The 19,885-nt window shown below is 44.2% G+C and overlaps 2 protein-coding genes across 2 annotated transcripts in view; both read right to left on the bottom strand.

The window, feature by feature from the left end:
• Positions 1-19,885, bottom strand: part of LOC134851138 (kinesin-like protein KIF6) — a 436,464-nt gene that overhangs the window by 334,301 nt on the left and 82,278 nt on the right. The gene's annotated exons all lie outside the window — the stretch shown is intronic.
• On the bottom strand, positions 1,597-5,348 carry LOC134851990 (serine-rich adhesin for platelets-like). Its single transcript, XM_063868266.1, has one exon. It carries the CDS (start codon positions 5,346-5,348, stop codon positions 1,788-1,790), a length of 3,561 nt encoding a protein of 1,186 aa, XP_063724336.1. The 3' UTR covers positions 1,597-1,787.

The raw sequence follows: 19,885 nt of genomic DNA, 5'->3' as shown, positions 1-19,885 counted from the left end.
TTTCCTGTTTTTTCAATTTTTCCACAACTACCCATTAGATGGGTGGTTTCTTTCAGTTTTTCTGTTCGAGCAAGCATGCCATGATTCGCAGGCGTTTGTTGTTTGGATATTTTGTGGTCTATCATAAACGTTCCACATAAGAACTCCATTTTTTTGGATCCAAGTTTTTTCGAAATTATTGACCAAATCGTCGATTTTTTGGAAGAAAATTTTCAGTTTTCGGCTCAAACCCGATTCTTTCAAATTTTTTGTCAATTTTTTTGAACAAATTTTTGTGTAAGCTTCCACTGTTTTTTTGGACATCAGAGACCAAAATAACGGAACTTTGCTAATATTGTAAAAAATTGACGAAACAGTTTTGGTGCAGTCTTGAAATTTCATTCACACAAAATTTTTTTGACTTTTTTTTGCAAAAATGGGAGGTTTTTAGCAAACAAAAAATCCCTAATCCATCATCTTGATGCAACGCAAAATCTTGATTGTCGCTCTTATACTACATATACCATCTATTTTCACATTCTCTAAAGTTCTCGGATTTTTAGCAAAGCTCGATTTTGCTTCTTTTTAGTAGACCGCTGCTAATTTTGTGATACTTAGATCGGTAGATTTTCGATTTCCGAATTCAGTTTAACTTGCTCGTCGAAAATCATTTTCACCAGTTTTGCGGATCTTTTAAGATTTCGGTCAGAATTTTTTGGCGAAAGTTTTTTTCGTCGTTGTACATAATGTCGGGTTTTGTGACTGTGGTTGCCTGATTTTTGAAACACAATTTGTAATTTCTAAATTTGTCATCTATCTTCCGAAGCAATTGCAGATAACACAGCAATAATGACAACCAATTTTGGTTTTGTTGTCTTTTTTAAATCTATAACCTTCGTCGGTAATAAAATTTTGTTTACCTCGAGATTTTGATGGAACTATTTTGAAATTTTGCATTTTTGGCTACGAGTGCGGTCTGTATTTAGACAAACGCGTATTCAGACACTGTATTAACCAATCAGAATCGAGGTGAGAAAGCAAATTTACAAAATAAATGATTATTAATTATTCATTTCTTCCTTGCCTCGATTCTGATTGGTTAATACAGTGTCTGAATACGCGGTTGTCTAAATACTGAACCCGAAATTTAACTGTTGTCTGCAAACAATTTTATTTTTCTCATGCAATTTGTCTGCAAACATTTTTAATCTCTCTTACTTTCGTCTATTTTCTCACAATGGGGGTTTTGTAAAAACGCTTTATTTCCTTTTAAGAGCCTCGGTCCAATTTGCTCATCGTCTAATTTACCAAACCCCTGACCAAAAGTTCAAAACTAAACGCGCCTCGTTTTATCGCACAAATTACAGCTAATTTCTGACAAACGCAACGACCGTAGATTTTTCTCGTGTAGCGCCAGTCGCGGACACATCTGTTTGAAGTGAAATGTTTGAAAATCAAAGTTTGTTTGCGGGAGTCTAAAAATAAGCTATTTTGGTCGCAATAGTTTGAAAATACCAAACATAGTGGCGATAATCTGGATAAAAAAACCGCAATCTTGGCCCGGTTGTGTTAGACATTGAAAGTATTTGGAATCACATTTAAATTTATCTCACAAAATTTCGCACTCACTTTTAAATCACAAGATTAAATATCAGAATATAGGTATAAATCAACCTTTTTTATTCACATCAAGTATACATTTTCAACTGATATTCCTTGTTGAGACTGTATCACAATTTTTTATGACTTGCGATCTTTTTTAAACGCACTTTTCTGATCAGCAATGGTAACAAGTTTGTGAGTTATGATTACCGTAAAACAATTTCCATCCTTAGACTGCTTTTTTGCTGTGGCCAAATGAAAATAGCGATGGCCATAACAGATACTAATATGGCGCCACGATTAGTTTTTTTCAGGTGTGCCGAACCAGTCACGTGATCTGGATTGGCCCCTGGCTCGTTTACAGCCAATGTAGTTGAAGACGGAAACTGCTTCAGAAGCTCCATCAGCACCTTGTATGCGCACAATTCGTCTCCTGGAATGCAGGGTAACCAAGATGCTGCTTGACACTTGGCGTCCAAATCTGGGTCACAACTTTGCCACATGTTAGGTTCTGCCGAACACATCCGGAGAAAGTTCTGGTTATGAAACAGCTGGTCACTAGTGGCGTAAGGCTCAAACATGCAAGCCATGACGTAGACGTCAGTTTGGCTTATGGGAGAGCCTTTCGGACATTGGGTCATGGCGCAGCCAAGTTTTTGAAAGCAATAGAAAAACACATTTCGCACGAAGTCGATCGATCTGATTACACTTTGAGTAGTCAATTCTTGGGGACTGAAACAGCCTGAAATATCATTCGATCGATCTCCTTCAAACTCAAAAGTGTTCACTGCTTTTTCATACTGCATGTTGAAACTCGATCTAACCATGTCCTCTATGTCTAAAACTTGACCTTGAGGAGTCTTGTAGCTTAGGATCATGTAGTTGCTTTGGTAGAACGTCTGATTGCATGCAGCCATTAGAACACTTTGAGCATACTGTTGCATTGCAAGGTCCCAAAAGTAGAGACCAACTCCTGCCAAACGTCTTTTCTCATTCAACAGTTCCGTTATGGTATTTCTAAAGGGATGCAACGGGGGTGGTGTTGGATTAGCCCATGCATTATCACACTGATTATTTAGACCGACATTGCAACTTTTCCAGTCCGGTTCCGCTTCGCACATTCTCAAAAAGTTGTAATTTGAGAACATTTGACTGTCGGTTTTGTTGATTTGATATTGACACCCAATCACAGGCGCCTTATTTGGACACTCATGATAAGCACATCCTAACTTGGAGAACTGTTTAAAAAATATATTTCGCATGAAATACACTTTGGACATCAGTGTATTGTTTTTCCGCTGTTGTCTGTTGTAGCAGCCAGCAATATCACGAGTTGTATCGTCGGCAAATTCGAAAGTAGTTTTGGCTTCATCGTAGTTCTCAAAAAACAACTGCTCAGTTATATGATTTCTACTCTGATTACCGACTGATAGTCCAGGTAAAAAGAACCAGTTTTGCGTTGCGTCGTTGCTCATAAAACTAACCGAAGAGCAAATCGTTGGCAACCATTTTCTGGCACGTTTCTCTAATTGATCGTCCCATGAGTAAGTTCCCACCCCTGCAAGTGTGCGTTTTCGGTTATGCAGCTCCAAAATTTTGCGCTCAAATGGTGTCATGGGTATTGAAACAGAAGTTGTAGATGTCGGAACATGAGTAATAGTGCTTGTACCAGAACCCGTATGTTTGGTAATCGTGCCCCTAGTAAACGAAATTTCCTTCTGAGAATTTGTGGTCTCTCGACCGGTTATACTTGATGATGTATTTTGATTGACGGTGTTCCCTGTGCCAGTACTTGATGTCGCACTCTCGGTATTCGGTCTCCCACTACCAGAGCTTGATGTTGTAGCTCGCGTACTCGTGATCTTAGTGATAACTCCTGGCGTTGTCTTCTGAGTGTTCGTGAAAGCAGTATCAGTGACTGAGGTCGTATTCGGTTTACTTGTACTCCCGTAAAGGATACCCGAAGTTGTCTTTTCAGTATCAACAGCGGATGTTGTGTTTTGATTCACGGTACTCCCAGTACCAGAACTTGATATTCTGCTTTGAGAATTTGTGGTCAACTCAACACTTCCAGGCGTGGACTGGCGAGATCCCCCAGTATCAGTTCCTGATGTCGTCCCTTGAATAAATGTGCTCCCAATATCAGCCCCGGGTGTTTTAAATTGAGTACTTGACGGCAATGTACTAAATATTGATCTTGTAACCTGATTGCTGCTGCTCAGAATGTCCGCCGCGCTTGAGGTTGTCCTTTGAATAACAGTGCTACCGTCATTGTTAGCCGATGTCGTGTTTGTAATGCTCAAGCTTCCAGTACCAGAGCCTGAGATTGAAAATTCAGTATTCATAGATTCATTAACACTCTCCGAGCTTGTCCTGTGGGTTGTCGAGTACCCTTTACCCGAGCCTGTTGTCGTCCTTTGAGTAATCAGAGACCTGGTGCCTGCCCCAGTTGTAGTATTTTCCGTGTTAGTACCAGATACTGGTGTCGTCTTTTGAGTATTCGTTGATTCAATACTTGTTGGATTCTCTGTTGTACCAATTGACCCAATATCAGAATATGTAATTGTTTTCTGCCTATTGGTTGAAACGGTATCGTAACTTGCTGTTGTCTCATTCATAACCGCCAATCCAGTGGTCATGGTTGTTGTGGCTGTTCGATAATTTGATGAAACGGTGCCAGAAACTGTTGTCAACTCGAGGGTATTTGTTGACCCAACACCGGATACAGTTGTTGTCATACGAGTATTCGATGACCCAGTATTTGAACCCGAGGCAGTCTCATTCATGTATGTTGACCCCCCGCTAGAGGTTGTTTTCCACTCAAGCGTACCCGCTGACCTAGTGCCAGTGACTGCTGTCGTACCTGATGTTGATGGTTGATAAGTCGTGCTCCCAATATCAGGTGCTGATGCAGTCATTTGAGTTCTTTCCGTTCCAGTACTAGTTTCTGATGTTGTATTGTGATTGATGGTGCTCTCAATTTCAGTACTTGAAGTTGTCCCATTACGATAAGAGTCTGTTTTGGTCTGCTGTGTATAAGTCATATTGGTACCAAATCCTACTGACGTGTCTTGCGTGTCCATCGTTCCATTGCCGTCGTCTAATGTTGTCTTAAGCGTGTCAGTTGTCCCGTCAATAGAGGTTATTGCAGTCTCATACGTGTCTGTAGACCCAAAGTTACGACTTATTGTCGGAGTTTGCGTGTCCGTGGTTCCATTCCCATACATTGTTGTTGTCTCTTGAGAGTCCTTGGATTCATTAGCAGAACTTGCTGTCGTTTTTTGCGCATCCTTTGAACTAGTACCAAAATGTGCTGTCGTCTCATGTGTTTCCATCGACACAGATCTAGAGGTTGTTGGGGAACTTTGCGTTTCCGTGGATCCAGTACCGAAGAATGTCGTTGACAACTTAATATCTGTTGATTCAGTACCAGGGAATGTTGTTATTCTTTGAGTGAGCGTAGACCCAGTGTCAGAACCAGTTATTATGGATTGATTATCCGTTGAGCCAGTATGAAAGCCAGAGTTTGTAATTTCGGTTTTGGCACTTCCGATAACAGTGCCTGATGTTGTCATCTGGGTATTCGCCGTTCCAGTACTAGTTTCCGATGTCGTATTATATTTCAAAGTGCTCTCAATTTCAGTGCTTGAAGTTGTCCTCTTAACATAAGAGCTTGTTGGTGTCTGTTGTGTATTTGTCATCTTCGGACTGGAATCTACAGTCGTATCTAGAATGTCCGTTGACTCAGGATACGCTCCCGTTGTCATTTCGTCTGGGACCTTCGATCGAGTACGAGAACCTGTTGTTGTCTTAAGCGTTTCAATTGACTCAGTCCCAGTGTCTGTTGTTGTCTTAAGCGTTTTAATTGACTCAGTCCCAGTGTCTGTTGTTGTCTTAAGCGTTTTAATTGACTCAGTCCCAGTGTCTGTTATTGTCTTAAGCGTTTCAATTGACTCAGTCCCAGTGTCTGTTGTTGTCTTAAGCGTTTCAATTGACTCAGTCCCAATGTATGTTGTTGTCTTAAGCGTTTTAATTGACTCAGTCCCAGTGTCTGTTGTTGTCTTAAGAGTCTTACTTGACTCAGTCTCAGTGTCTGTTGTTGTCTTAAGCGTTTCAATTGACTCAGTCCCAGTGTCTGTTGTTGTCTTAAGAGTTTTATTTGACTCAGTTCCAGTGTCTGTTGTTGTCTTAAGCGTTTCAATTGACTCAGTCCCAGTGTCTGTTGTTGTCTTAAGAGTTTTACTTGACTCAGTCTCAGTGTCTGTTGTTGTCTTAAGCGTTTCAATTGACTCAGTCCCAGTGTCTGTTGTTGTCTTAAGAGTTTTATTTGACTCAGTTCCAGTGTCTGTTGTTGTCTTAAGCGTTTTAATTGACTCAGTCTCAGTGTCTGTTGTTGTCTTAAGCGTTTCAATTGACACAGTCCCAGTGTCTGTTGTTGTCTTAAGAGTTTTATTTGACTCAGTTCCAGTGTCTGTTGTTGTCTTAAGCGTTTTAATTGACTCAGTCCCAGTGTCTGTTATGGTCTTTTGCGTACTAACTGACCAAGTTACAGTGTCTGTTGTTGTCTTATGCGTGTCTATTGACTCAGTTCCAGTGTCTGTTGTCGCCTCAGGCGTATCAATTGGCCCAATTCCAGTGTCTGTTGTTGTCTTAACCGTTTCAATTGACTCAGTCCCAGTTTCTTCTGGCGTCTCCTGCGTACGATTTGACCCAGTTGCAGTGTCTGTTGTCGTCTTCCGCGTTTCTATCGACTTAGTTCCAGTATCTGTTGTCGTCTCCTGTGTATCAATTGACACAGTTGCAGTGTCTGTTGTCGTCTCTTGCATATCAATTGACCCATTTCCAGTGCCTGTTGTCGTGTCTTCCGTATCAACTGAACCAGCTGCAGCATATGTTGTTGTTCTATGCGTTTTGATTGACTCAGTTCCATTTTCGTCTGTTATCTCTTGCGTATCAGTTGTCCTAGTTCCAGTGTCTATTGTCGTCTCCTGTGTATCAACTGACCCAGTTGCAGTGTCTTTTGTCGTTTCCCACGTGTTAATTGAACCAGTTCCAGTGTCTGTTGTTGTCTTTTGCGTACTAACTGACCAAATTACACGGTCTGTTGTTATCTTATGCGTTTCATTTGACTCAGTTCCAGTCTCTGTTGTCGTCTCCTGTGTATCAACTGACACAGTTCCAGTGCCTAGTGTCAACTCTTGTGTATAAATTGACTCAGTCCCAAATTCTTCTGTTGTCTCCTGCGTAACATTTGACCCAGTTGAAGTGCCTTTTGTCGTCTCCCACGTGTTAATTGAACCAATTGTAGCGTCTGTTGTTGTCTTTTGCGTACTAACTGACTCTGTTCCAGTGTCTTTTATCGTCTCCTGTGTATGCGTGTTAGTTGGACGAGTTGCAGTTTCTGATGTTGTCCTCTGCGTTTTGATTGACTCAGTTCCAGTTTCTTCTGAAGTCTCCAGCGTACCAGTTGGTCCAAATCCAGTGTCTGTTGTCATCTCTTGCGTATCAACTGACCCATTTCCAGTGTTTTTTGTTGTCGTATGCGTTTCGATTGACTCAGTTCCAGTTTCTGACATCTTCTCTTGCGTATGAATTGAATCAGTTCCAACGTTTGTTATTGTCTTATGCGTTATGAGTGACGCAGATCCAACTTCTTTTGTCGTTTCGTGCGTATCAATTGAACCAGTTCCAGCGTCTGCTGTTGTGCTCTGCGTTTCGATTGACGCGGTTCCAGTTTCTTCTTGCGTCTCCTGTGTATCAATTTGCCCAGTTACAGTGTCTGTTGTCGCCTCCTGCGTATCAAATGACCGAGATCCAGTGTCTGCTGTTGTGCTCTGCGTTTCGATTGACGCAGTTCCAGTTTCTTGTGGCGTCTCCTGCGTATCAATTGGCCCAGTTCCAGTGTCTGTTGTCGCCTCTTGCTCATCAATAGACCTGGTTCCAGTTCCTGTTGTCATCTCTTGCGTATCAATTGACTCAGTTCCAGTTTCTGATGTCTTCTCTTGCGTATGAACTGACTCAGTTCCAGTGTTTGTTGTTGTCTTATGCGTCATGAGTGACACAGATCCAGTTTCTTTTGTCGTCTCCTGCGTATCAATTGGTCCAGTTCCAGCGTCTGCTGTTGTGCTCTGCTTTATGAGTGACGCAATTCCAGTTTCTGCTGGCGTCTCCTGCGTATCAATTGGCCCAGTTCTAGTGTCTGTTGTCGTCTCTTGTTTATCAATTGACCCTGTTCGAGTTCCTGTTGTCGTCTCTTGCGTATCAAGTGACCCACTTCCAGTGTCTGTTGTCCTCTCCTGCATATCAGTTGAACCAATTTCAGTTTCTTTCGTTGTCTTCTGCGTATCCTCTGACCCAATTGCAGAAACAGATGTGGTACCCTGCGTATCGCTTGACCCAGTTTCAGAACGCGCTGTGGTATCTTCGGTATTCCCTGGGCCATCACCAGAGTCCGTTACTGACCCGATTTGAGAGTTTGAAGTAGTCCCCTGCTGTCCAACTGAGCCAGATACAGTGGTGTCTACTGTGCTCTCATGTGTATCGGTTGACATATTTTCAATGTCTGTTGTGCTCTCCTGCGTATCAATTGACGCAGTTCCAATGTCTTTTGTGGTCTCCTGTGTATCAAATGACTCAGTTTCAGTTCCTGTTGTCTTCTCTTGGGTATCAATTGACCCTGTTCCAGTTCCTGTTGTCATCTCATGCGTATCAATTGACTCAGTTCCAGTTTCTGATGTCTTCTCTTGCGTATGAACTGACTCAGTTCCAGTGTTTGTTGTTGTCTTATGCGTCATGAGTGACACAGATCCAGTTTCTTTTGTCGTCTCCTGCGTATCAATTGGTCCAGTTCCAGCGTCTGCTGTTGTGCTCTGCTTTATGAGTGACGCAATTCCAGTTTCTGCTGGCGTCTCCTGCGTATCAATTGGCCCAGTTCCAGTGTCTGTTGTCGTCTCTTGTTTATCAATTGACCCTGTTCGAGTTCCTGTTGTCGTCTCTTGCGTATCAAGTGACCCACTTCCAGTGTCTGTTGTCCTCTCCTGCATATCAGTTGAACCAATTTCAGTTTCTTTCGTTGTCTTCTGCGTATCCTCTGACCCAATTGCAGAAACAGATGTGGTACCCTGCGTATCGCTTGACCCAGTTTCAGAACGCGCTGTGGTATCTTCGGTATTCCCTGAGCCATCACCAGAGTCCGTTACTGACCCGATTTGAGAGTTTGAAGTAGTCCCCTGCTGTCCAACTGAGCCAGATACAGTGGTGTCTACTGTGCTCTCATGTGTATCGGTTGACATATTTTCAATGTCTGTTGTGCTCTCCTGCGTATCAATTGACGCAGTTCCAATGTCTTTTGTGGTCTCCTGTGTATCAAATGACTCAGTTTCAATTCCTGTTGTCTTCTCTTGGGTATCAATTGACCCTGTTCCAGTTCCTGTTGTCATCTCTTGCGTATCAATTGACTCAGTTCCAGTTTCTGATGTCTTCTCTTGCGTATGAACTGACTCAGTTCCAGTGTTTGTTGTTGTCTTATGCGTCATGAGTGACACAGATCCAGTTTCTTTTGTCGTCTCCTGCGTATCAATTGGTCCAGTTCCAGCGTCTGCTGTTGTGCTCTGCTTTATGAGTGACGCAATTCCAGTTTCTGCTGGCGTCTCCTGCGTATCAATTGGCCCAGTTCTAGTGTCTGTTGTCGTCTCTTGTTTATCAATTGACCCTGTTCGAGTTCCTGTTGTCGTCTCTTGTGTATCAAGTGACCCACTTCCAGTGTCTGTTGTCCTCTCCTGCATATCAGTTGAACCAATTTCAGTTTCTTTCGCTGTCTTCTGCGTATCCTCTGACCCAATTGCAGAAACAGATGTGGTACCCTGCGTATCGCTTGACCCAGTTTCAGAACGCGCTGTGGTATCTTCGGTATTCCCTGGGCCATCACCAGAGTCCGTTACTGACCCGATTTGAGAGTTTGAAGTAGTCCCCTGCTGTCCAACTGAGCCAGATACAGTGGTGTCTACTGTGCTCTCATGTGTATCGGTTGACATATTTTCAATGTCTGTTGTGCTCTCCTGCGTATCAATTGACGCAGTTCCAATGTCTTTTGTGGTCTCCTGTGTATCAATTGACTCAGTTTCAGTTCCTGTTGTCTTCTCTTGGGTATCAATTGACCCTGTTCCAGTTCCTGTTGTCATCTCTTGCGTATCAATTGACTCAGTTCCAGTTTCTGATGTCTTCTCTTGCGTATGAAGTGACTCAGTTCCAGTGTTTGTTGTTGTCTTATGCGTCATGAGTGACACAGATCCAGTTTCTTTTGTCGTCTCCTGCGTATCAATTGGTCCAGTTCCAGCATCTGCTGTTGTGCTCTGCTTTATGAGTGACGCAATTCCAGTTTCTGCTGGCGTCTCCTGCGTATCAATTGACCCTGTTCCAGTGTTTGTTGTCATCTCCTGTGTGTCAATTGACCCAAATTCAGTGTCTGCTGTCGTCTCCTGCGTGTCATTTGAAAAAATTCTGGTGTCTGTTGTTCTATTTTGCGTATCAATTGGCCCAGTTCCAGTGACTATTGTCGTCTCATGGTCATCAATTGAGCCAGTTCCAGTGACTGTTGTTTTCTTCTGCGTTTTGATTGAGTCTGTTACAGTGTCTGTGGTCATATCCTGCTGATCAATTGACCCAGTTCCAGTGTCTGCTGTCGTCTCTTGCGTATCACTTGACCTAATTGCAGAACCTGTTGTCGTCTCATGTGTATCAGTTGACGTGGTTCCAGTATCTGTGGTCGTGTCCTGCTTATCAATTGACCCTGTTCCAGTGTCTGTTGTCGTCCCCTGTGTGTCAATTGACCCAAATTCAGTGTTTGTTGTCGTCTCCTGCGTGTCCATTGACCCAGTTCTAGTGTCTGTGGTTGTATCCTGCTTATCAATTGACCCAGTTCTAGTGTTTGTTGTCCTCTCCTGTGTATCAATTGACACAGTTCTAGTGTCTCTGGTCGTATCCTGAATTAACCCAGTTTCAGTGTTTGTTGTCGTCTCTTGTGTATCAATTGGCAGACTTCCAGTGACTTTTGTCGTCTCTTGCGTATCAACTGAACCAGTTTCTGTGTTTGTCGCTGTTTTATGCGTTTCGACTGACGCAGTTCCAGTTTCTTTGGTCTTATCCTGCGTATTATTTGACCCAGTTCCAGTATCTGTTGTTGTCCACTGCGTTTCGATTGACTCAGCTCCAGTTTCTTCTGGTATCTCTTGCGTTTCAACTGACCCAGTTCCAATAAATTTTGACGTCTCCTGTGTAGCAATTGACTCAGTACCAGTGCCTGTTGTTGTCTCTTGCGTATCAATTGGGCCAGTTCCAGAGTAGGTTGTCATATTTTCCGTATCAAACGTCGCAGCTCCAAAAAACGTTGTCGTCTTTTCTGTATCAATTGACCAGGTTCCAATGTCAGTTGTCGTCTCGTCTGTATCAGCTGATTCAAATCCAGTGTCTGCTGTTGTCTTCTGTGTATCAATTGAACCAGTTCCGGTGCCTGTTGATGTCTCTTGAAGATCAATTGACCCAGTTCCAACGTCTGTTGTCGTCTTTTTCGTATCAATTGACCAGGTTTCAGTGTCGGTTGTCGTCTCCTGCGACTCAATTGAACCAGTTCCAATATCTGTTGTCGTATTCTGTGTAGCAGCTGACCTAGTTCCAGTACCTGTTGTCGTCTCTTGCGTTTCAATTGACCCAATTCCAATATCTCTTGTCGTCTCCTGTGCAGCAATTGACCCAGTTCCAGTGCCTGTTGTTGTCTCTTGCGTTTCAATTGACGCAGTCCCAATATCTATTGTCGTCTCCTGTGTAGCAATTGACCCAGTTCCACTGCCTCTTGTTGTTTCTTGCGTATCAATTGACCCAGTTCCAGTACTTGTTTTCGTCTCTTGCGTTTCAATTGACCCAGTTCCATTATCTGATGTCGTCTCCTGTGTATCAATTGACCCAGTTCCAGTGCCTTTTGTTGTCTCTTGGAAATCAAGTGACCCAGTTCCAACGTCTGTTGTCGTCTTTTCCGTATCAATTGACCAGGTTTCAGTGTCGGTTGTCGTCTCTTGCGATTCAATTGAACCAGTTTCAATATCTGTTGTCGTCTCCTGTGTAGCAATTGACACAGTTCCAGTACCTGTTGTCGCCTCTTGCGTTTCAATTGACCCAGTTCCAATATCTACTGTCTTCTCCTGTGTAGCAAATGACCCAGTTCCAGTGCCTGTTGTTGTCTCTTGCGTTTCAATTGACCCAGTTCCAATATCTATTGTTGTCTCCTGTGTAGCAATTGACCCAGTTCCAGTGCCTGTTGTTGTTTCTTGCGTATCAATTGACCTAGATCCAGTACCTGTTGTCGTCTCTTGCGTTTCAATTGACCCAGTTCCATTATCTGTTGTCGTCTCCTGTGTATCAATTGAGACAGTTACAGTGCCTGTCGTTGTCTCTTGCAAATCAATTGACCCAGTTCCAAAATCTATTGTTGTCTCCTGTGTAGCAATTGACCCAGTTCCAGTGCCTGTTGTTGTTTCTTGCGTATCAATTGACCTAGATCCAGTACCTGTTGTCGTCTCCTGTGTAGCAATTGACACAGTTCCAGTACCTGTTGTCGCCTCTTGCGTTTCAATTGACCCAGTTCCAATATCTACTGTCGTCTCCTGTGTAGCAATTGACACAGTTCCAGTACCTGTTGTCGCCTCTTGTGTTTCAATTGACCCAGTTCCAATATCTACTGTCTTCTCCTGTGTAGCAATTGACACAGTTCCAGTGCCTGTCGTTGTCTCTTGCAAATCAATTGACCCAGTTCCAACGTCTGTTGTTGTTTTTTCCGTATCAGCTAACCAGGTTTCAGTGTCGGTTGTCGTCTCTTCTGACCCAGTTCCAATATCTGCTGTCGTCTCCTGTGTAGCAATTGACTCAGTTCCAGTACCTTTTGGTGTCTGTTGCGTTTTGATTGACCCAGATTCGGTGTCTGTTGTCGTATCTTGGGTATCAATTGACCCAGTTCCGATGGCTGCTGTTGTCTCTTCCGTTTTAATTGAACCAGTTCCAGTGTCTATTGTCGTCTCCTGTGTAGCAATTGTCCTAGTTCCAGTGCCTGTTATTGTCTCTTGCGTATCAGGTGACCCAGTTCCAAAGTATGTTGTAGTCTTATCCGTATTAATTGACCCAGTTCCAGTGTCTGTTTTTGTCTCCTGTGTATCAATTGATCCAGTTCCAGTGTCTATTGCCGTCTCCTTTGTTTCATTTGACCCAGTACCGGTACCTGTTGTCGACGCTCGCGTTTCAATTGACCAAGTTCCAGTATCTGTTGCCGTCTCCTGTGCATCAATTGACCCAGTTCCAGTGGCTGCTAATGTCTCTTCCGTAGTAAATGACCCAGTTACAGTATCTGTTGTCGTCTCCCGTGTACATTTTGACCCAATTCCAGTATCTGTTGTCTTCTCATGTGTAGCAATTGAGCCAGTTCCAGTGCCTGTTGTTGTCTCTTGCGTATCAATTGACCCAGTTACAGTACCTATTGTCGACGCTTGCGTTTCAATTGACCCAGTTCCAGTATCTGTTGCCGTCTCCTGTGCATCAATTGACCCAGTTCGAGTGGCTGCTGTTGTCTCTTTCGAAATAATTGACCCAGTTCCAGTGTCTGTTGTCGTCTCCCGTGTATCGTTTGACCCAGTTCCAGTGCCTGCTGCTGTCTCTTGTGTATCAATTGACCCAGTTTCAGTATCTGTTGTCGTCTCTTGCGTTTCAATTGACCCAGTTCCAAAGTATGTTGTCGTCTTTTCTGTATCAATTGACCAGGTTCCAATGTCGGTTGTCGTCTCGTCTGTATCAACTGATCCAGTTCCAGTGTCTGCTGCTGTCTCTTGTGTATCAATTGACCCAGTTACAGTACCTATTGTCGACGCTTGCGTTTCAATTGACCCAGTTCCAAAGTATGCTGTCGTCTTTTCCGTATCAATTGACCAGGTTCCAATGTCGGTTGTCGTCTCGTCTGTATCAACTGATCCAGTTCCAGTGTCAGCTGCTGTCTCCTGTGTATCAATTGACCCAGTTACAGTACCTATTGTCGACGCTTGCGTTTCAATTGACCCAGTTCCAAAGTATGTTGTCGTCTTTTCCGTATCAAATGACCAGGTTCCAATGTCGGTTGTCGTCTCGTCTGTATCAACTGATCCAGTTCCAGTGTCTGCTGCTGTCTCTTGCGTTTCAATTGACCCAGTTTCAATGTATGTTGTCGTCTTTTCTGTATCAATTGACAAGGTTCCAATGTCGGTTGTCGTCTGGTCTGTATCAACTGATCCAGTTCCAGTGTCTGCTGCTGTCTCCTCTGTATCAACTGACCCAGTTCCAGTGGCTATTGTTGTCTCTTCCGTATTATTTGACCCAGTTCCAATGTCTGTTGTCGTCTCCTGTGTATCTTTTGACCCAGTTCCAGTATCTGTTGTCGTCTCCTGTGTGTCAACTGACCCCGTTCCAATGGCTGCTGTTGTCTCTTCGGTGTTAATTGACCAAGTTCCAATGTCTGTTGTCGTCTCCTGTGTATCTTTTGACCCAGTTCCAATACCTGTTGTCGTCTTCTGTGTGTCAACTGACCCCGTTCGAATGGCTGCTGCTGTCTCTTCGGTGTTAATTGACCAAGTTCCAGTGTCTGTTTTTGCCTCCTGTGTATCAACCGATCCAGTTCCAGTGTCTGCTGCTGTCTCCTGTGTATCAACTGACCCAGTTCCAGTGGCTGCTGCTGTCTCTTCCGTAATAATTGACCCAGTTCCAATGTCTGTTGTCGTCTCCCGTGTATCTTTTGACCCAACTCCAGCATCTGTTGTCTTCTCATGTGTAGAAATTGACCCGTCTCCAAAGAATGTTGTCGTATTTTCCGTATCAATTGTCCAGGTTCCAATGTCGGTTGTCGTCTGGTCTGTATCAACTGATCCAGTTCCAGTGTCTGCTGCTGTCTCCTTTGTATCAACTGACCCAGTGCCAGTGGCTACTGTTGTCTCTCCCGTATTAATTGACCCAGTTCCAATGTCTTTTGTCGTCTCCTGTGTATCTTTTGACCCAGTTCCAGTATCTGTTGTCGTCTCCTGTGTGTCAACTGACCCCGTTCCAATGGCTGCTGTTGTCTCTTCGGTGTTAATTGACCAAGTTCCAGTGTCTGTTTTTGCCTCCTGTGTATCAACTGATCCAGTTCCAGTGTCTGCTGCTGTCTCCTGTGTATCAACTGACCCAGTTCCAGTGGCTGCTGTTGTCTCTTCCGTAATAATTGACCCAGTTCCAATGTCTGTTGTCGTCTCCCGTGTATCTTTTGACCCAACTCCAGCATCTGTTGTCTTCTCATGTGTAGAAATTGACCCATCTCCAAAGAATGTTGTCGTATTTTCCGTATCAATTGTCCAGGTTCCAATGTCGGTTGTCGTCTGGTCTGTATCAACTGATCCAGTTCCAGTGTCTGCTGCTGTCTCCTTTGTATCAGCTGACCCAGTGCCAGTGGCTACTGTTGTCTCTCCCGTATTAAATGACCCAGTTCCAATGTCTTTTGTCGTCTCCTGTGTATCTTTTGACCCAGTTCCAGTATCTGTTGTCGTCTCCTGTGTGTCAACTGACCCCGTTCCAATGGCTGATGTTGTCTCTTCGGTGTTAATTGACCAAGTTCCAGTGTCTGTTTTTGCCTCCTGTGTATCAATTGATCCAGTTCCAGTGTCTGTTGTCGTCTCCTGTGTGTCAACTGACCCAGTTCCAGTGGCTGCTGTTGTCTCTTCCTTATTAATTGACCCAGTTCCAATGTCTGATGTCGTCTCCTGTGTATCTTTTGACCCAGTTCCAATACCTGTTGTCGTCTTCTGTGTGTCAACTGACCCCGTTCCAATGGCTGCTGTTGTCTCTTCGGTGTTAATTGACCAAGTTCCAGTGTCTGTTTTTGCCTCCTGTGTATCAACTGATCCAGTTCCAGTGTCTGCTGCTGTCTCCTGTGTATCAACTGACCCAGTTCCAGTGGCTGCTGTTGTCTCTTCCGTAATAATTGACTCAGTTCCAATGTCTGTTGTCGTCTCCCGTGTATCTTTTGACCCAACTCCAGCATCTGTTGTCTTCTCATGTGTAGAAATTGACCCATCTCCAAAGAATGTTGTCGTATTTTCCGTATCAATTGTCCAGGTTCCAATGTCGGTTGTCGTCTGGTCTGTATCAACTGATCCAGTTCCAGTGTCTGCTGCTGTCTCCTTTGTATCAACTGACCCAGTGCCAGTGGCTACTGTTGTCTCTCCCGTATTAATTGACCCAGTTCCAATGTCTTTTGTCGTCTCCTGTGTATCTTTTGACCCAGTTCCAGTATCTGTTGTCGTCTCCTGTGTGTCAACTGACCCCGTTCCAATGTCTGCTGTTGTCTCTTCGGTGTTAATTGACCAAGTTCCAGTGTCTGTTTTTGCCTCCTGTGTATCAATTGATCCAGTTCCAGTGTCTGTTGCCGTCTCCTGCGTTTCAATTGACCCAGTTCTAGTATCTTTTGTCGTCGGCTGTTTATCAACTGACCCAGTTGCAGTGGCTGCTGTTGTCTCTTCCGTTTTAATTTTCCCAGTTCCAGTGCCTCTTGTCGTCTGCTGTGTATCAATTGACCCAGTTTCAGTGGCTGCTGTTGTCTCTTCCGTCTTAATTGACCCAGTTCCAGTGTCTTTTGTCGTCTCCTTTGTATCGATTGACCCAGGTCCAATACCTGTTATCGTCTCCTGTGTGTCAACTGACCCCGTTCCAATGGCTGCTGTTGTCTCTTCGGTGTTAATTGACCCAGTTCCAGTGTCTGTTGTCGTCTCCTTTGTAACGATTGACCCAGTTCTAATACCTGTTGTCGTCTCCTGTGCTTCAATTGACCCAGTTCCAATGGCTACTGTTGTCTTCTGTGTATTAACTGACAGAGTTCCAGTGGCTGCTGTTGTCTCCTGTGTATCTATTGACCCAATTTCGGTACCTGTTGATGTCTTCTGCGTACCAATTGACCCAGATTCGGTGTCTGTTGTCGTATCTTGGGTATCAATTGACCGAGTTCCAGTACCTGTTCCAGTACCGGTTCCAGTCTCCTGCGTTTCAATTGACCCAGTTCTAGTATCTATTGTCGTCTGCTGTGTATCAATTGACTCATTTCCAGTGGTTGCTGTTGTCTCCTCTGTATCAACTGACCCAGTGCCAGTGGCTACTGTTGTCTCTTCCGTATTAATTGACCCAGTTCCAATGTCTTTTGTCGTCTCCTGTGTATCTTTTGACCCAGTTCCAGTATCTGTTGTCGTCTCCTGTGTGTCAACTGACCCCGTTCCAATGTCTGCTGTTGTCTCTTCGGTGTTAATTGACCAAGTTCCAGTGTCTGTTTTTGCCTCCTGTGTATCAATTGATCCAGTTCCAGTGTCTGTTGCCGTCTCCTGCGTTTCAATTGACCCAGTTCTAGTATCTTTTGTCGTTGGCTGTGTATCAACTGACCCAGTTGCAGTGGCTGCTGTTGTCTCTTCCGTTTTAATTTTCCCAGTTCCAGTGCCTCTTGTCGTCTGCTGTGTATCAATTGACCCAGTTTCAGTGGCTGCTGTTGTCTCTTCCGTCTTAATTGACCCAGTTCCAGTGTCTTTTGTCGTCTCCTTTGTATCGATTGACCCAGGTCCAATACCTGTTATCGTCTCCTGTGTGTCAACTGACCCCGTTCCAATGGCTGCTGTTGTCTCTTTGGTGTTAATTGGCCCAGTTCCAGTGTCTGTTGTCGTCTCCTTTGTAACGATTGACCCAGTTCCAATACCTGTTGTCGTCTCCTGTGCTTCAATTGACCCAGTTCCAATGGCTACTGTTGTCTTCTGTGTATTAACTGACAGAGTTCCAGTGGCTGCTGATGTCTCCTGTGTATCTTTTGACCCAATTTCGGTACCTGTTGATGTCTTCTGCGTACCAATTGACCCAGATTCGGTGTCTGTTGTCGTATCTTGGGTATCAATTGACCGAGTTCCAGTACCTGTTCCAGTACCGGTTCCAGTCTCCTGCGTTTCAATTGACCCAGTTCTAGTATCTATTGTCGTCTGCTGTGTATCAATTGACTCATTTCCAGTTGCTGCTGTTGTCTCTTCCGTTTTAATTGACGTAGTTCCAGTGTCTGTTGTCGTCTCCCGTGTATTTTTTGATCCTGCTCCATTCCCTGTTGTCGTCTCTTGCGTATCAATTGACCCAGTTTCAGTTTCTGTTGTCGTCTCCTGTGCATCAATTGAACCAGTCCCGATGGCTGCTGTTGTCCCTTCCGTTTTAATTGAACCAGTTCCAGTGTCTGTTGTCATCTCCCGTGTATCTTTTGACACAGTTCCAGTGGCTACTGTTGTCTCTTCTGTTTTAGTTGACCAAATTCCAGTGTCTGCTGTCGTCTCCTGTGCTTCAATTGACCCAGTTCCAATGTCTACTGTTGTCTTCTGTGTATTAACTGGCAGAGTTCCAATGGCTGCTGTTGTCTCTTTGGTGTTAATTGACCCAGTTCCAGTGTCTGTTGTCGTCTCCTTTGTAACGATTGACCCAGTTCCAATACCTGTTGTCGTCTCCTGTGCTTCAATTGACCCAGTTCCAATGGCTACTGTTGTCTTCTGTGTATTAACTGACAGAGTTCCAGTGGCTGCTGATGTCTCCTGTGTATCTATTGACCCAATTTCGGTACCTGTTGATGTCTTCTGCGTACCAGTTGACCCAGATTCGGTGTCTGTTGTCGTATCTTGGGTATCAATTGACCGAGTTCCAGTACCTGTTCCAGTACCGGTTCCAGTCTCCTGCGTTTCAATTGACCCAGTTCTAGTATCTATTGTCGTCTGCTGTGTATCAATTGACTCATTTCCAGTGGCTGCTGTTGTCTCTTCCGTTTTAATTGACGTAGTTCCAGTGTCTGTTGTCGTCTCCCGTGTATTTTTCGATCCTGCTCCAGTCCCTGTTGTCGTCTCATGCGTATCAATTGACCCAGTTGCAGTATCTGCTGTCGTATCCTGTGTACCAATTGGCCGAGTTCCAGTGCCTGCTGTTGTCTCCTGTGTATCTTTTGATCCAACTCCAGTGTCTGTTGTTGTCTTTTGCGTACCAATTGACCAAGATTCGGTGTCTAATGTCGTATTTTGGGCATCAATTGACCCAGTTCCAGTACCTGTTCCAGTACCAGTTTCAGTCTCTAGCGTTTCAATTGACCCAGTTCCACTGTCTGCTGTCGTCCCCCGTGTATCTTTTGATCCTGCTCCAGCCCCTGTTGTTGTCTCTTGCGTATCAATTGACGCAGTTGCAATATCTGCAGTCGTCTCCATCGTATCAATTAACCCAGTTCCAAAGTCTGTATCAGTTGACCCAGTTCCAGTACCTATTGTCGCCTCTTCCGTTTTAATTGGCCCAGTTCCAATGTCTGTTGTCGTCTCCCATGTATCTTTTGACCCAGTTCCAGTGGCTCCTGTTCTCTCTTCTGTTTTAGTTGACCAAATTCCAGTATCTGTTGTCGTCTCGCGTGTAACTTTTGATACTGTTCCAGCCCCTGTTGTTGCCTCTTGCGTGTCAATTGACTCAATTCCAGTATCTGCTGTCGTCTCTTTCATACCAATTGACCCAGTTCCAGTGCCTGCTGTTGTCTCTTGTGTATCTATTGACCCAACTCCGGTGTCTGTTCTTATTTTCTGTGTACCAAATGACTCAGTTCCAGTATCTGCTGTCGTCTCCTGTGTATCGATTGTTCCAGTTCCAGTACCCGTTGTCGTCTCTTCCCTATCAATTGACCCAGTTCCATCACTTGTCGTCTCTTGCGTATCAATTGACCCAGTTCCAGTGCCTGCTGTTGTCTCATGTGTATCTATTGACCCAATTCCGGTACCTGTTGTTGTCTTCTGCGTACCAAATGACCCATATTCGGTGTCTGTTGTCGTAACTTGGGTATCAATTGACCCAGTTTCAGTACGTTTTCCAGTACCAGTTCCAGTCTCTAGCGTTTCAATTGACCCATTTCTAGTATCTGTTGTCGTCTTCTGTGTATCAATTGACCCAGTTCCAGTGGCTGCTGTTGTCTCTTCCATTTTAATTGATGCAGTTCCAGTGTCTTTTGTCGTCTTCCGTGTATTTTTCGATCCTGTTCCAGTCCCTGTTGTCGTCTCTTGCGTATCAATTGACCCATTTTCAGTTTCTGTTGTCGTCTCCTGTGCATCAGTTGACCCAGTTCCGATGGCTGCTGTTGTCTCTTCCGTTTTAATTGAACCAGTTCCAGTGTCTGTTGTCGTCTCCCGTGTATCTTTTGACCCAGTTCCAGTGGCTACTGTTGTCTCTTCTGTTTTAGCTG

Source organism: Symsagittifera roscoffensis, chromosome 7 (genome assembly GCF_963678635.1).
Source record: "Symsagittifera roscoffensis chromosome 7, txSymRosc1.1, whole genome shotgun sequence".
NCBI lineage: Eukaryota > Metazoa > Xenacoelomorpha > Acoela > Convolutidae > Symsagittifera > Symsagittifera roscoffensis.
This window is presented reverse-complemented; position numbering and strand designations above follow the sequence as displayed.

Bases quoted from the DNA above. Each gene is read 5' to 3' on its own strand.
- LOC134851990 (XM_063868266.1), bottom strand. From the start codon at position 5,348: ATGACAACGGGAGCGTATCCTGAGTCAACGGACATTCTAGATACGACT.